Genomic DNA, 17,227 nt, shown 5'->3' with positions numbered 1-17,227 from the left:
TCTGCCAGTTACATTATTTCACACAGCCGAGAAGAAGCAATGTCAGATAAAAGGGTTCTGTGGCTCTGTCCCTCTCTTTCTTATTCTTGTATCAATTGAATGTCAGCATCTTGAATGAAGCCACTGGAAGAGGCCAGAACAAGTCATTCCACAAGAGACAAGTCAACAAGTCAATCCATCACAGAGCTATACTGCTGTAATGAAACTCACTCAAGTGAGAGCAAAGTCAAAAAGTGTTGTCTTCACTTCAGAGCCATATTGATTTTGAAGAAAGTTTTCAGCTCAAAGCTCTCAGGTCCCTGCGGTTTCTGCTTGCTTAATGCAGAAACGGGGTAAAACATCAGTACCCATAATCCTTTGGGTAAAAATGAAGCTACCTCAGGGGTTAGTGGGCCTGGGCAGGGATTTGATCCGTTCACTGAGCTTGAATAAACTTGAATGGATGAAAGGAAAAAAGATTTGAGCACTTGTTTGATCAAGTGTAGTGAGTATTTGTTTCAGTTTCACCGATATGATACTTAAAACATGTTGTTTCATTCATGTGGCTTTGTAAGTACCTCTGTCTGTTTTTTTTTTGAGTACTTGCATGGCAACAATTCTTTTTTTAGGCTGTCAGTTGACTTTGAATGGTTTTTAATTATGTGATATTCCAATTAATTGTATAAAATTAAACACACATTTCATTATTTGTTAAAATAATTATTGTACTTCAGTACTGAACTTTTCTGTTACAATTACAAATAGTTATTTAAATTGTATAGCTTTTAAAAAAGCAATTACACTGAATTAAAGAGTTAAATTGATCGCACTAAATAATGCCTCTTTAAGATTGGTTTAGATAATACAATATATTCCTATCCCAGTGCTGTCAGTCTCTTAAAAAAAATTATTATTGTGAAGTATTATTAAAATTTAAAATAACCGTTTTCTATTGGAATATGTTTTAAAATATTATTTATTCCTGTGTTGGCAAAGCTTCATTTCTCTCTGCATCATGATGTCATTAATTAATCTAAAAATATAAATTAATGAGAAAGCAGTGCTCATCCTGTTAGCATCACTCTGTCCTGTCATCATCCTGTGGGGAACAGGGAAATCTTCACGGTCAGGGGTCAAAAGAGGGAGACATGATGAAACTCACTCCTTTCCCCTGCTGTGCTGACCTTCCCTGACCTCCCCTCACAAACTTACCAGGGCAAAGAGCCCAACCCCAGGGATGCTAGTGTGTGTGTGTGTGTGTGTGTGAGGGTTTCAGCTGTGTTATTGAATTCTCTCATTTCCGCCGCTAATCAGGCTCAGAATCCGTTCATGAACACCAGAGATGTTGGAACAGCCGTGTATCTGTTGTCTCTCTGATGTCATGCTAAGATTAAAGGGTCAGGGGTCCAGCACAGGGGTGTGTGTGTGTGTGTGTGTGTGTGTGTGTGTGTTCAGAGGAAAGGGGTGAAGCAGGATATTGCTTTAGAATGATAACACAACCTCTGTGTATGACACAGACATGCATTTTTTCATATGAAACAAAACCCCAAAACAGAATTTTAATGTACTCCACTGTTCAAACATTTTGGGGTCAATAAGATGTTTTAACGAAATTAAAACATTAATACGTTGATATTGATAGGAGATGTTTCTTAAGCACCAAGTCAGCAAATTAGAACGCTTTCTGAAGGATCATGTGACACTAAAGAGTAACAGGCCGCTGAAAATTCAGCTTTGCATCTAAGGAATCAATTTTATTTTAAGATATATTAAAATAAAAACTTTTTAAATTCGTTTTAAATTCTAATAATATTTCACAATGTTCCTGTTTTTATTGTATTTTGAATAAATGCAGCCTTGGTGAGCTTACATTTTTTCCAAAACATTCAAAAATTTACTTGCTCTTGCATAAAATATACAGGTCAAGTGACTCTTTCTTTATTTTTTTCAGACTCTTGACATGGTGTAAGTTTGCAAACATCCATGTCTAACATTAAACAGCACTTCCTCTATCAAGTGTAGGCATCACTGTGAGTGCAATGCATTGATTTAAAGTTACACATTGCTGCGCTGGGGATTTAAATTATACAGTGTAAATAAAAATATATCACTCTTTTGCATCTGGTCTGCAGATAAATCCATGCATGGTTAATCAAGTGAATCGTGAGAACAGGGTATTATAATACATCTCTGACTGGAACCAGTATGAATTCTTCAGGTTTTAAGATGCACTGGAGATGTATTGGGTTTTTATCACTCAGTTCTCTGGAATATTTTTATATAATGACCACTAAATGTTCTCTTGATTTTTATCTCTTGTCATTCAGGGGTCTCTTTCTTTTTGTCTAATAAAACTTTTTCTTAAATAAAAATTTCATTTATTTAGTAGCACAATATACAGTCATGATGCATCCCATTGCATTAAATATAAAATATCATTTTATTAGTAGACCATAAAATGGAAACTTTTTTGTTGTTTTTGTCTGTTAAAAATTTAGTTTTTATTTAAGGACAATTCTTGGAATTATTAATAGAGTCAAAAGTGTACAGTTGTAGCACCACTAGGCACTGGAATTGCTAAACACATTTCCTGTTGCTCTAGTGAACATTATATATCAAAACAAAGGTTAAAAATGGACAAAAAGACAGTTTTCATGAAAACCTCGCCGTGAAGAAATTCCTGATATGCTTTGTTTGTTTTCATTTCAGGGTCAGAAAACAGAAGCGGAGAAGTTCTTTCTCAAGGCGATCGAGCTGGATCCTACGAAAGGAAACTGCTATATGCATTATGGTTGGTATTACTTTATTTTATTTCTCCTAAACATTCACACATGGGCTGAAACGACATCAGCTAGTCATCCAGTAATGCAAAGATAATTAGGTCATTTGAATGCACGCATTGCATCTTCTCTAGCTTTGCTGACATGGTGAAATTCGTGAAATACACCTTGTGCTGTTTCTCCTGAACTCCATGTTGGCCATAATTGTTCGCATTTAGTTCTTTAGCAGGCATCTGTCTTGTAATTGAGGTTACGTTTGTAGGCTCTTCCGCAGCAAGATAGATGGTGCCGTGCAGGAAATCATTGTTTCAGTGTTCTCTGAAGCGTACCTGATATACAGATGTTATTCCAGTGAGACGAATCCTCCCATGCCTCAGCGAGCAGAGAGAGATAACGAGGTCTTATTTCTCTGAGGAAAAAGCATCTCTCCCTCTTTTGTGATTTTGCCAAATTATATCCTGTGGCCATTTTCTCCAACAGAGATTATGGAAGCTCAGTTTACTTCCTTGGGATTTTTTTTTCTTTTTTACCTCCTTACAGTATTTTTGCTTCATTTCAGCACCTTTTCTCAAATTATTACTTTTTGTGCATCACATCCTTATTTTCAGCGTTAATTTAAAATTTTTCCAGTCATAGTTTTTGATGAACGTCAGTTTAATAAACTTTTTATTGTGCCATTTTTAATAATTTTAACCAGTTTTACAGACCAAAAAGAAAATTAAAGATTATTTTAGTTTATGATAATGTGAAAAACGACAAAAACTAAACTGTCATACTGTAACAGTCACAGTTTTGAAACATAAAAAAAAAATCTAAATGCATTAATACTATACAGTATGCATTTCTATTTATAATCAACACTATTTGTTTTCGATATAAAAGTATAAAGTTTAAGGTTAAAAATATATATTTTTATAATTTATTAATTATCCTCATAATACATTTTTTATATCAACATAGGAGTCTTTCTTGTACCATTTTTCTTTCCTCAGATCCTAGAGATTTACAGACCTGTCCCTGGATGCTCCCATGTATGGATTTTGTCCTGATAAACCCAGAATCACCGACAATATGTTTTCCACTCGATCGCTGCCAAGGCATCTGTGTAATATAATTTAGTACATGTCTGATCAGACATCTTCAGAGCTCGTACTGTCCAAAGGCCATAAGGATGATCTTGTATTTCCTTCTATTGTTCTCTAGTGCATAACCACTTTATCGGAGAACGTGGCTGCTGCTTTGTATTTTCCGTTTCGCATTATAGACCACCACTGTCATTTACCAGAGAAAGATAGTTTGAAAAGAGCTTATTCATGCCAGATTTTTTACTTTGGTCCATTGCTGTTTGGGAATAGATATTTGGTTATGACACAGTAGTGTTCAGAAGTGTAGAGAGCCGTTTCGCCAAATAGCAGCAGGTTATTTATTCCACTTCAGTCTTGACTGATGCCTCAAGCAACAATACTGCAGAGGTTTCAGATCCCAGTCAGTCCTCTTTCCTCAACCTTACAGGAGTAAGCGTTTAATTTGTCACGGAAACATGCCTATCGGAGAAATCTCAATTGGACAAATGCTTTGTCAGATGTTTCAAAGCACCCTTACTTATCTCATGTTTCAAAAAATCATTGAGAGGGCAGACCAAACTATCCGTCCCGCAGCCAAAGGAAATATTTCACATATGTCTTTCTGAAGGAGTAAAAGCAAATATAAAATAAAAAATCCCGTTTTTTTTTTTTTCTTCCTTAGGTCAGTTTTTGCTGGAGGACTCGCGGATTTTGGAGGCCGCTGAAATGGCAGGGAAAGCCGCCCAGTTGGACAGTGAAGAATTTGATGTGGTTTTCAGTGCAGCTCACATGCTCAGGTGAGGAGGACACGCTAAATCCATTCGGACAACATTTTTTGCTATGATTAAACACCCATATTCCTGGACAAACATCAACATTTCTGTGGCATACAGCATCCAGTTGGTTGTCAGCTGGTGGTTTGCAAACCAACAATGTGTCACCGGTTTGTTCTTACAGAGTTGCAGCCAGCAGGAAAAAATAAAAAAATAAATGCATTACATACTTTATAATACTAAAATACTTCATTATACTTTATATAATACAATAGAATGATAGAATGATAGATAGATAGATAGATAGATAGATAGATAGATAGATAGATAGATAGATAGATAGATAGATAGATAGATAGATAGATAGATAGATAGATAGATAGATAGAGAAAGAAAGAAAATGTCAAAATGTTCAAATTGCATTCCTATTTGTTCTTTACTACAGTACTAAAAATTCTGTGCAAATCCAGAAATTGAACTAGTTTATTTGATTTTGATTGTGAATGGTGCACTCTTTTTTACATTGAACAATATTGGTTCTGTGTTGGGTTGGGTTGAAGTCTGGTTCCTGAAGCAAAACCGGCTGCATTATAAGGATGTTTTTTTGTCTCTTTCTTTTACTCTTTCCATCTGCACATTTGCATGGATGCTTTCGTTCTGTTGCAGTGCACTGCAGGACATGTAATGGAAAGCCTGCATTAATACCCTCGCCTCGAGGTTTCTGTTGAATACACTTCTCAAAATTACTTCATGGAGTTCACATGGTATTTAGTTACACACTTTCTAAAAACATCCCAACCCTACAGCAGATTTCGCATGGTGCTTTATGCTACAAGAACACTTGTTTTTTAATTGCAGTCTTAAGCTGTGTCCCCTGCTTTCGTGTTAGCTAGCGGTCCAACTCATTTGAAGATCAGGTTCCTGGTGTGTTTGTCTTGGAAGGATTTGCAGAAGGGTCCTGGATGGGGGGCGAATTTGAGTGAAGTGTGGTGGGGACGAGGCCGCTTCAGATGTGTAGCGTTTTCTTACAGCTCTCAGGGGCCCGTCTGCACCAACAAGTTTGCTTCCTTACTCTCAGTTTCCTTGCCCTTTTCAAACGAGCATTGGTTATTCGAAACCCGACCAAACTGTGTCACTGCTATACAAAGTAAAATGTCAACTTTTACTACCTCCAAACTTGTTCTCCCATATTGTTGTGTTTGTCTGTGAAAGTATCAGATTTAAGCCGGGGCTCAGACTACAGGAGTTTTAAAATCCTAATCAATTCTGAAATGGTTGTAGCACTCACATAAGGAAAGTCTTCGCAGATTTTCTTCCCTAAAATCTTAAACATGCACACACTACAAGATTTGAAAATAGCGGTGCATCACAAAGTACAAGATATTATTACCATGCCAGAAGGAGCACCTCATGTTATCTCACGCAGATCATCATTAGCTGCGTTTTCTTTACAGATGTGCGCAAAACTTTTGCCATATTTTATAAATGTTGATACAAAGAGAAAATGCATCCTAGAAACGATTTTAGTCTGACAGTCCTAGTAGTCTACAGTCTGCTAAAAGCCTCTTGTTCTCCAAGTCTGAATTAATCTCCTTCAGAGCACTACTTTTGTAACAAATTCAACCCCTTCCACAATACATTCAAAGACAATTGCTGTCAGACTTCAGATAAATTGCCTCTTGTGAGCGTTGCTCCTGTTATTAATCCATAATCCATACCTCTCCATTTGTCTGTGAGGATTTCTATAGCTTTTTACAATAAAGGCTTACCATTGAAGCTTTCATTTAATACAGTCTTACATGGTTACATCAACAGGTCATGAATTATTTTATGCTTTTTCTCAGAATGTTGGTGACCACATTGGAATGAAATAATGAGTAGACTGAGCAGGGTTTATATCAGCATCCAACTGATGCTGTCTTTTAGATTTGCACCATATATTGCAGTTGTGGTCTTGAAGACCAATCCAATCTTAACACAGTTTTGATTCTATGTTAAGGGTGGTCAATTTCTCACTGTCGATTACAACAAAATCATTTGTCCCTGCAGACAGTTGTGGTCACGATCAACCCACGTTTTATTGTGCGCATGTGCATGTGAATGTGAAAATAACACAGACTCATCGTTCAGGAGGAAAGGATTATGAAACAGAATTGTGGAGGGTGAATAGTAACACATGGTTTTTGTTAAATGCTTAGGCGACTACGGCAGTATCTGAGTTCTTATCATTTTCATCATAATAAAGTATATCTATAATGAAATGCTAATCGACATAGCCTTTATCACTACTTATATTACAGTGAAATATTATTTGTCCTAATTATTTTGTTTTTCTAATAATTCTACAATTATATCTTCTGCGATTTTGCAAAGCTTGTCAGAGAACTACGGCTCTGTGTAGTGAATGCTGCTCCACCTGAAAGCAGGTGGATTTACTGCTAATCAAAGAACCAGCTTTACTGACTAAATGCGCATGACAATCACGATTAATCGCATTTGATTAATCGTGCAGCCCTATGACCACATAAGCACAAGTGCATACAGTATGTCCTAAACAGAATGAGTCTTTTCTCTTTAACTCATAATATCTGCAGAAATTGCTTGTAGAAATTTCTTCCTGAATTGTATATCAACGCATCATCTTCATTTTTCTTCGTCCTCATTCATCTCTCTTCCCTTATGGCAAGGTTAAGAAACTGGAATGTTTCCACACAAATAATATATCCATCATCTCACTGCAGTACGTATTATTTTCCCTTAATAAAAAGCTATATCTTGAAACGTTTAACCTTGGCTCTTTTCATTTTGTTGAGAATGAAAGAAGGTTTATAAAACCGGCCAGTATAAGAAAAGTGGTCATCTATCATAAATAAAGGAAATTTTCAGCTCTTATGTCATTACAACCCAGCCTTTCTTGCCAGACGGTCATTGTCTCCATATTGAAAACTCTTCACAAAGAAGATATTGCTACCAGCAGATACAAGCAGCTAGTGGATGTATATGTTTTTTTTTTCCCATGACAAATAAAACCTTGTGGTTGTAAAGAAGCTAAAGATCTTCAAAGAGCATTCAGCAGGTTGTAGGTCATGACCTAAGAAATGAGGGCACATTTTCTAGTGAAAAGTTAGGCAGTTTTATAACCCTCTTTGGCCACTGCACAATTTTCTTCAGCATTCAAGTTGGTCAACAAATGTCACTGGTTTAATTAAACTTGTGCAACAGGATGAAGTAACACGCAAAGTTTGTTTTGCTCTTTCAGGCAAGCCAGCCTCAATGACGCCGCTGAGAAATACTACAGACAAGCAGCCAACCTGAGACCCAATGTAAGTATCCAAGCCGTGCCGCACATGGGAAGTGTGCCATACACACACATGGTGGTTGACTTTGATTGGTGTGACTCAGTTGTATCATGATCAACTGTACAAGCTCTGCTGGTGGTTTTGGGGTTTGTTTTCACAGCATCAGTCTCAAACTTTAAAGTAACGCAGTATGTCAGGGGAGTGTACTGTGAGGTTCACAAAACACACAGTTGTTTGATTTCTTTGGAATCTGTGGATGCGTTTGATGTTCAGTGTACAGCTGCTTGAAACAAAGTTGCCCTGTTCACCAGAAAGAAATGCAAAATGGAAAGATGGAAATTATAAATATTTTCAATGGCTGATCGGAGCCTTAAGCCTGTAAGGTGAAGTCTACTTTAGATTAAGAAAACTTTGTCTTGTCTTGTCCTGTTTATGATGGCAGTAAAGACAATAATAATAAATTAACATTTATTAAAACAACAGTACAATGAGTTTTAAATTAATTAATTTTATTTATAATAATAATAATATAATTACATTTTCATAATATATATATATATATATATATATATATATATATATATATATATATATATATATATATATATATAGTACAGACCAAAAGTTTGGACACACCTTCTCATTCAAGGAGTTTTCTTTATTTTCATGACTATGAAAATTGTAGAGTCACACTGAAGGCATCAAAACTATGAATTAACACATGTGGAATTATATATGGAATTATATACATAACAAAAACGTGTGAAACAACTGAAAATGTCATATTCTAGGTTCTTCAAAGTAGCCACCTTTTGCTTTGATTACTGCTTTGCACACTCTTGGCATTTTCTTGATGAGCTTCAAGAGGTAGTCACCTGAAATGGTCTTCCAACAGTCTTGAAGGAGTTCCCAGAGAGATGCTTAGCACTTGTTGGCCCTTTTGCCTTCTGTCTGCGGTCCAGCTCACTCCTAAACCATCTCGATTGGGTTCAGGTCCGGTGACTGTGGAGGCCAGGTCATCTGGCGCAGCACCCCATCACTCTCCTTCTTGGTCAAATAGCCCTTGATGCCTTCAGTGTGACTCTACAATTTTATAGTCATGAAAATAAAGAAAACTCTTTGAATGAGAAGGCGTGTCCAAACTTTTGGTCTGTACTGTATATAATGACATTTTTAAAAACAATTATTATTTATATATTAATTATTAATTACTAATTAATGTGTTATGATTAACTTAATTTTACATGATGTAAAAATTTAAAGATGTAAATGTAAAAATTTATAAATAATGATGTAAAGATGTAGTAATAATAAAGAACATTTTTGGGTTTCATTTCAAGTATTTTGCATAACTTTTTCTTTCCTTTGCTCTGTATATTATATATGAGTATGAAAATAGGGTATTTTGCTTTGAAATAATAATAATAATAATAATAATGTTATTCCCTTTATGTTATTACTTTGAAGTGCACTCAAACTACATTACATCTCGAGTTATTGGATACCAGTAGTAAGTAGTTTTTGTGTGTGCGTGCTTGCGCGTGTGTGTGTGTGGTGGTGTTTTTTTGTTATTTTTTCTAAATGCTGCCTCAGTGTTGTGCAGTGTCTGAACTTTTTGTCTTCAGGGATGTTTGTCTCCTAAGCAGCTGTTTCAACAAAGATCCCATGATCCTTTCCACATCTGGTACTGCTGATGCTGTGACTACATGCCAGGATGGGGTTTTGAGGATACTGTGTGGATGGAGTGTAGGGTAAAGAGGAAGCAGGGGGGGTCAGGAAACGTCTTGAGGCCACAGCATGGCAGATTCCCCTCCGCTGCTCACTTCCTCTCACCTGATAATATCTAGAAAGGCTGTATGTTGTGGTGACAGTTATTCATAGTTTTTGGCTGGTAAAGGCACAAGGACCTATTCTACAGAAATCTAAAATAATGGGTTTCTAAAAACATCTGAACAACAACAATTAAACATTACACCCTTCTGAATAGTATACAAAAACAAAAATAAAATTGCACTTATAAAAATCAATTGCAGGGCTTGACTTTCCAATATATTGTGGAACTAAAATTTGTATGTTTTGGGTGTACTTTTTTAATTCAAGGGTTCCAAGCTGTTTTTACACTGAAGCCAGTCTTATCTTCTTTTATGGATATTATATTAATCTTTTCATATTTTTAAGCACCTTTTTTTCTTCATTTTATTATTTAAAAAAAAAAATTATAATATATATGTGTATATATATATATATATATATATATATATATATATACACACACACACATATAATTTAATAAAAATAAAAATAATTTATTCCTGTGATGCAAAGCTGAATTTTCAGTATCATTACTCCAGCCTTCAGTGTCACATGTAACATCCAGTCTATCACATGATCATTTAGAAATCATTCTAATATTCTGATTTATTATGAGTGTTGGAAACAGTTCTGCTGTCTAATATATTTGATGAATAAAAGGTTAAAAAGAACTGCATTTATTCAAAATAAAAAAATTGTTCTAATAATATATATTCTAATAATATATTTTCTTTACTATCACTTTTTATCAATTTAACACATCCTTGCTAAATAAAAGTATTGATTTTATTTTAATAAAAGAAAGAAAAAAAAATTGCTGACCCCAAATTGCTGACCAGTAGTGTATATTGTTATTACAAAATATTTATGTTCTAAAAACATAGCTTCTTTTTTTTTTACTTTTTATTCATCAAAGTATCCTAAAGAAGTATCACATGTTCTGAAAAAATATTAAGCTGCAGAACTGTTTCCAACATTGATAATGAATCATCATATTAGAATGATTTCTATCATGTGATAATGATCCTAAAAATTCAGCTTTGCATCACAGAAATAAATGATAATTTAAAGTATAATAAATGTAAAAACAATTATTTTAAATTGTAATAATATATCACAATATTACATTTTTTCCGTATTTTTGATCAAATAAATGCAGGCTTGATGAGCAGAAGAAACTTCTTTCAAAAACATTAAAAATAGTAATGTTTCCAAACTTTTGGTCTGTACTGTACATATATATATATATATATATATATATATATATATATATATATATATATATATATATATATATATATATATGTATATAAAATTTAGGTGAGTTACTTTCATTAAATAATTTAACTGTATAATGCCATTACAATTTAAAACAATATTTATTAATTTATTTATTTATGCATTAAGAATATCTAATTTTGATTAACAGTATCACTTCACAGTGATTTAAAATAAATCATACCATGATTTTTGGTTATATTAAACACAAATTTTTCATATAAACACTCTAGAAAATTCAGTAAAATTAGGGTCCAGTGTATTATGAAGGAATCTTCTAAACTAATTTTTCACAGGTCTTTGCTATTTCTAATTATATATTGTTTTGCGTTGTGTTTAAGGGTTAAAGAAAACTGACAGAACCACATTTTCCGGATTTCTATGGATTGTTTTTTTTTTCTTTACTTGAAACTAGTGAAAATATTGCTTAATATGGCTTAGAATATATTTGGTTTAGAGAAGAAGGTATATATGTCACTTGAGTGCCATTAATGCCACAGTTTGCAGTTCATTTGTCCCTCAGTCTCATTTTGAGGTTTGACATCTCTCTGTTGGGTCTAATAGTGCTAAAATATTACTTATGCGTTGTATAATTCTACAACAATCGTCTCCTTTTACATTTCTGTATGGAAAACCATGGCAGCTGCCCTAAAAATTCAGTTAGTGTTAGTTTTACTCTCCTGAGTGTTATATAATATATGACTGTCTACCTTCAGAGGTGTCAAGTGAAGCATGAAGCATGTCCAAAAATGGAATTTGAACTAAATCACATCAACTTCTTGCAATTAAACATTTTTGACCTACAAAAATCAGCTCGTTTTAAAATTTGGTCATGACTTCCTGTGTTTTAGCCTCAAGTATTGCAACAAATGTTTTTGTATGTCCATGTTAGGACTCATGGAATGTTGGGTTTAGTTAAGGTTCATTTTGATTTACACCTCTATCGAAATCTCCTTATGTGAGAAGAATGAGCGTAGTCAACATATTGTTTCCATTAATGCCTGATGCATTCAACATGTAACCCTGACATAAGTAAAACAGATGATGTGCATCCAGGAGAGTTATAGACTGTAGAATAACAGAGAGATTGTGACCCAGAAAATATTTCAAAAATGCCAGTGCTTCGCTGGAACCGGGGTTTGCTTGAGAATATGCATGCAAAGGATATTATTTTCTATCTTAAAGTGACTGTCTGGTGTTTTTCTTCCATAGTATCCCGCAGCCCTAATGAACCTCGGAGCCATTCTCCATCTCAATAGCAAACACCAAGAAGCGGAGGCCAATTACCTGCGAGCCTTGCAGCTGAAGCCGGACGACACCATCACTCAGTCCAACCTGCGGAAGCTGTGGAACATCATGGAAAAACAGGGCTTGAAGACCATGGCTCCTTGAAATGGACACATTTAATGGAGCACCTTCACTGATGTTGTAAAGAAGTTGTTCTCTCTGAGCTCTCAATAATGAGGTAATCGACATCCTAGGGCTGACAAAGAACGTCTTCAATCCTGGCTTACCTCATTGGATGCTTGAACATGTGAAACCAAGAATTCTGGAACAGTCTAGAACTGCAAAGCTCCCCAAACGTGACGGGAGTTGTTAACTTGAAGTGGCCCATAGATACATACTTGAAGTCTCATGATAAATTAGGTTTTAATTAGTTAGTCAATGCTTAATAGTCTTGAAGGGCAATATTTGTCCTGAGGCTGTATGAAATTGTGAAGGAATGAGAGTGCTACAACCCCATGAGGGTATACTCTGCATGTAAATTACATTTCAATGTCATTTCTCCATTCATATGATTGGAATCATTAATATTTAATGAGCACATCATTGCTGATGGAAACGTGCAGACGAAAAATCATCAGAACATCAACAAAATGAGATAAATATACCAAACATGTCCTAAATCTTTCTCAATGTAAAATAAACACACATCCGTTGTGTCAAAATGACAAGTGATTTGTGAGGGTGTAGACTTGTTGACACTGTACATAGCAGCACGGATGATATGTGAAGTTTGGTTTGGGGTGCGAATGGTTTTACATGTTCCATCAATGTTCCATTGATCTAGACATGCCTGCCCATGACGCTAGATAACTGCTGGGTTCATGAAATTGGATGCATTTTATTAATCTTGCCAAAAATGACAGGAAAACAGGAAAGGAACATTCGATAAGCTGTGTAATGTTAGCAAATTGAACTTGCAAGCTCTCTTTGCAAAAATCTGTAACAGAACGATCGAGTTGATTTCATTTCCCCGTTTCGTTACTAAATATAAAATATGGATTGAAAATGTCCACTTGTTATAATATCGCATTCAGCAGTGTGAATTCACAGTTACACTACTGTTCAAAAGTTTGAGGATCAGTAAGATTGTTTAATTTGTATTTTTTGAAAGAAACTAATACTTTTGCTCAGCAAGGACGCATGACATTAATCAACAGTGACAGTAAAGACTTTCATAATGTTACAAAAGATTTCTATAAAAATAAATGCTGTTCTTTTGAACTTTCTTTTCATTGAAGAGTCTTGAAAAATGCATCACAGTTTTCATAAAAATATATAAAAATAGAATATTTGTGACTGTTTTCAAGATAATGTTATTAATAAGAAATGTTTCTTGATCACCAAATCAGCATATTATAATGGTCTCTGAAGTATCATGTGACACTGAAGACTGGAAAATGTAGCTTTGCCAGGAATAGATTACATTATATATATATATATATATATATATATATATATATATATATATATATATATATATATATATATATATATACTGGTAGTTTAAACGCAAAGCTTTTACTGGTAACTCCTAACCAAATACAAATCCTTATTGCACTCCTCTAACAATATACAGCCATAGATTTGTAAGGGATTTTTTATTTGTAATGTTGGTTTAATATTTTTCTTCTATGTTTGAGTGTATAAATGGAACCTAATATATAAAATGACACGTTACACAGTGTGATGTTTTTGCTCTAACACAGAAAACAGTGAGCCAGAATCATTATATGTAATTAGGATTGTTTAGTTCATCCTGCAGTTACTTTTTTTATTATTGCCTTTGTCCATCCTTGTTCCTGATCTCCAATTTTGAATATGTAGTGAGTAGGAATAATTGGTGATCCCACCAATTTTTTTTATGAAGGATTTTTTGTATTTTTTCTTTTTTTCTTTTTTCATTGTTGTGATATGAGCCTTCTCGCTATCACTTTAAAGAAATTAAGTAAAGATTCTGACCCAAAAATTTCATTTTGTTGTTTTCTCACCCTCAAACCCATTCTGTTGAACACAATAAAAACTGAAAGATTAAAAAAGAAAATAAAAAAAGAAAATTACAAAGGAAGCTTTCAAACTTCATAAAGGATGAAAAGCACCGTAAAAGTAGTCCGTTCCAGTGATATTTTAGTATGACTGAAATACTATTATAGTTTTGTTTTTGTTTTTAAATTCATTTTTATTCCAAGTAATTAACTACAGTATTTATTTTTAGTTTAATTAATAAACCTGTCATGTACTACGAATATTCCACATTTTCTGAAGCTAGCTTTGTGTGATGAATGAATATAGAAATGTCTTATAAACATCCTATTTGATGCTTTTGTAAAGTTCCAGTTCCCCATTCTTTGCTGTAGCATGGAAATGAGAAACCAGATTTATTTGGAATGACATGAGGGTGAATAAATAACAGAATTAAAATTTTTGAGTGAACGATCCCTTTACAGGTCTACCAAATGTTAAGTCCGATGTCCGAGTCAGTATTAGCTTGTTCCCTTTTGTGTTGTCTTGACGAAAAAAAAAACAAAGAAAACAGCTGGCTCTGTGTTATATGTCAAAAGTGTATGAAATATTTCTGATTCAAGATGCCCTTTCTAAAAATGTATTTTTCAGTTGAACTAATTCATCCATTGTTTCAATGAGACGTGTGTAATGGGAGTGTTTTCAAGGGAATAAACCCAGAATTTGTCATGCTTTCGTCTAGACAGATTCCCAGACAAACCTGTTTCTACACATTTTTCTACTTCCATTGTCTTCTCTTTCCTCCCAAAGTTACTAAACTGAAATGCAAACGATAGTCAATAGTCAGATCTTTCTAAAATTGCTGAATATTATACAGTTTAGAAAATAACATATCTAAAATAATACTGGACATTATAGTATAATGCAGTATATTAAAAGTATATTTTGCCCAGAAGTTAAAATCCTGTATTTATTTACTCCCCTCATGTCATTCCAAAGCATTTTTTTTTTCTTTCGGAAGAACACCAAATATGAATTTGAGGGACAGCTTTGGGACAACATGAGAATGAGTATATGATGAAAACATTTTCCTTTTTGGATGAACTATCCTTTTAAAGGAATCATTCACCCCAAAAATGAAAATTTGCTGAAGATCTACTCATCCAAAATGTAGTTTGTTTCTTCAACAGAACAGATTTGGAGAAATTTAGCATTACATCACTTGCTCACCAGTGGGTCCTCTGCAGTGAATGGGTGCCATCAGAATGAGAGTCCAAACAGCTGATAAAAAAAATCACAATAATCCACAAGTAATCAACATGACTCCAGACCATCAATTAACTTCTTCTGAAGCGAAAAACTCTTTGTAATAAGCAAATCCTCTTCAACCCAAGTAAATTTTCAGCATTTTTTCTAAATATTCCTTTAACGCAGAAAAACACCATTGTGATTTCAATAGTGTAAGAGTGGAATAACAGGCCTCCCGTGCTATCAAAGGATGTGAATTCCTCATAGTTAGTACATTACCATAGTAAATCATTTGTAATTTCATTCAGTCTCAGTCATAACGTGAGTGTAAGTTATCAGCGTGCATCGATTCTGTGCTGTTCCTAGCTGTACCTAATGTGTTAGCTAAGACAGTTTTCACATCAACTCACACAATGCAGAGTCAGACTTACATTACTAAGACACCTGCACACATACAGTAGGTGTGAGTGTTTAAGTCTTTCCTCAGGGATTTGGAGAGGTGGTGATATTGAGGTTGGTGCTCTCAGAGCAGAAGAGGAGTTTACTTAAAATATGTTCTTAACTGTTGCATTTGTATAAATTATCAAGATTTGTAGCCAGCCTTTCTTCTGTTTTTGTATAAAGACTGAAATATGTGCCAGATAAGACTTTTCCCAATTTCACGTTTTTCCATAATAAAGTACCCAGTGTTCTGCTCTCTTTTTCAGACTCTATATCATTGAAATATAAACATTTCAGAGGTCTGTGATACTTTCCCTTTCATTTTGTTTTCGTTTAACTTCATTTATTGTTAATGTTGTGATACGCCAATGCTTTGCACAATGACTCTATCAAGTAGCATTGGGTATTATTCCTGCAAATCTTATGGTTACGTAAATACTTATAAAGGACCGATAATTCATGATCTCCAAAGAAAGTGGTCATGAAGAGGGTAGTTCATGTAGGAGATTTATTGGCACCATTTTAAAATAAAAGTTAATTGTATAAAAAAATAAATACATATTTCTGACTTGCTGCATTAGGTATCACAGTTTACAGCATGAATTAATCTGGGTTCATGTTAAATTAATTTGCACAAGTTTCATTGTTATTATTGCTAATACTTTACATTAGGGGTTGTTCAGATCTTTAACTATATTCAACCTTGTTTGTGCTGCACTTATGAATGATACCTCAAACTGTTCCACTTAAGTGTTCAAACTTATCATTTTCCCTCTATGCTGAGCAATGGACTGGATATTTTTGTAAACAAGGTGCCTCTAAAAAATGTGAAGGTAGAAGTTTAACCTGCAAATTTCTTAAACGTGTCATTCATATCTGCCCTTTTGGTCTTGCTGCACAACTATGTAATGTAAATATTCACATTCACATCTGGGACATGTGTTTCACCCCTCCTCCACACACACACTATCCTGTTGACAGCCAGAAGCCGTCCACCCTGGAAAGATACTAAGCCATGTGTTGTATCTGACATGTTCTTCTCCGTGGCCCTTTCACACGTCTGATCACACTATGGGGTCTTGTTGATTTCAAATGTGTGAGGCATTTGTGTGCATGTCCGCTACCTGTTTCTCGTCTCCTTTAGAAAAACACAGATGTCTCATTTCTCAGCTAGTTGCAGTCAGACAGAAGTCTGGTGTGAAAAGCGCTTCAAGTTAAAACAGTAAAGTGTTTGAACTGCACAACTGTTTTCTTACACATTGCTTTTCTTTCCAGCCAGGGTTGGAAGATTTTCCCAGAAAGCCAGT

The 17,227-nt window shown here is 34.5% G+C and overlaps 1 protein-coding gene across 1 annotated transcript in view; it reads left to right on the top strand.

Moving 5' to 3' along the window:
- Positions 1-13,674, top strand: part of LOC132156286 (protein O-mannosyl-transferase TMTC2-like) — a 112,652-nt gene extending 98,978 nt beyond the window's left edge. The window contains exons 9-12 of the mRNA XM_059565223.1: positions 2,689-2,770; positions 4,506-4,620; positions 7,856-7,919; positions 12,198-13,674. Coding sequence (XP_059421206.1) covers positions 2,689-2,770; positions 4,506-4,620; positions 7,856-7,919; positions 12,198-12,377 — 441 coding nt within the window. The 3' untranslated portion in view covers positions 12,378-13,674. The remainder of the gene's footprint in view (positions 1-2,688; positions 2,771-4,505; positions 4,621-7,855; positions 7,920-12,197) is intronic.
- The last annotated feature ends 3,553 nt before the right edge of the window (positions 13,675-17,227 follow it).

This window comes from Carassius carassius, chromosome 13 (assembly GCF_963082965.1).
Source record: "Carassius carassius chromosome 13, fCarCar2.1, whole genome shotgun sequence".
Taxonomy (NCBI): domain Eukaryota; kingdom Metazoa; phylum Chordata; class Actinopteri; order Cypriniformes; family Cyprinidae; genus Carassius; species Carassius carassius.
Note: the sequence above shows the minus strand (reverse complement) of the source record. Positions and strands in the feature narration are given on the sequence as shown.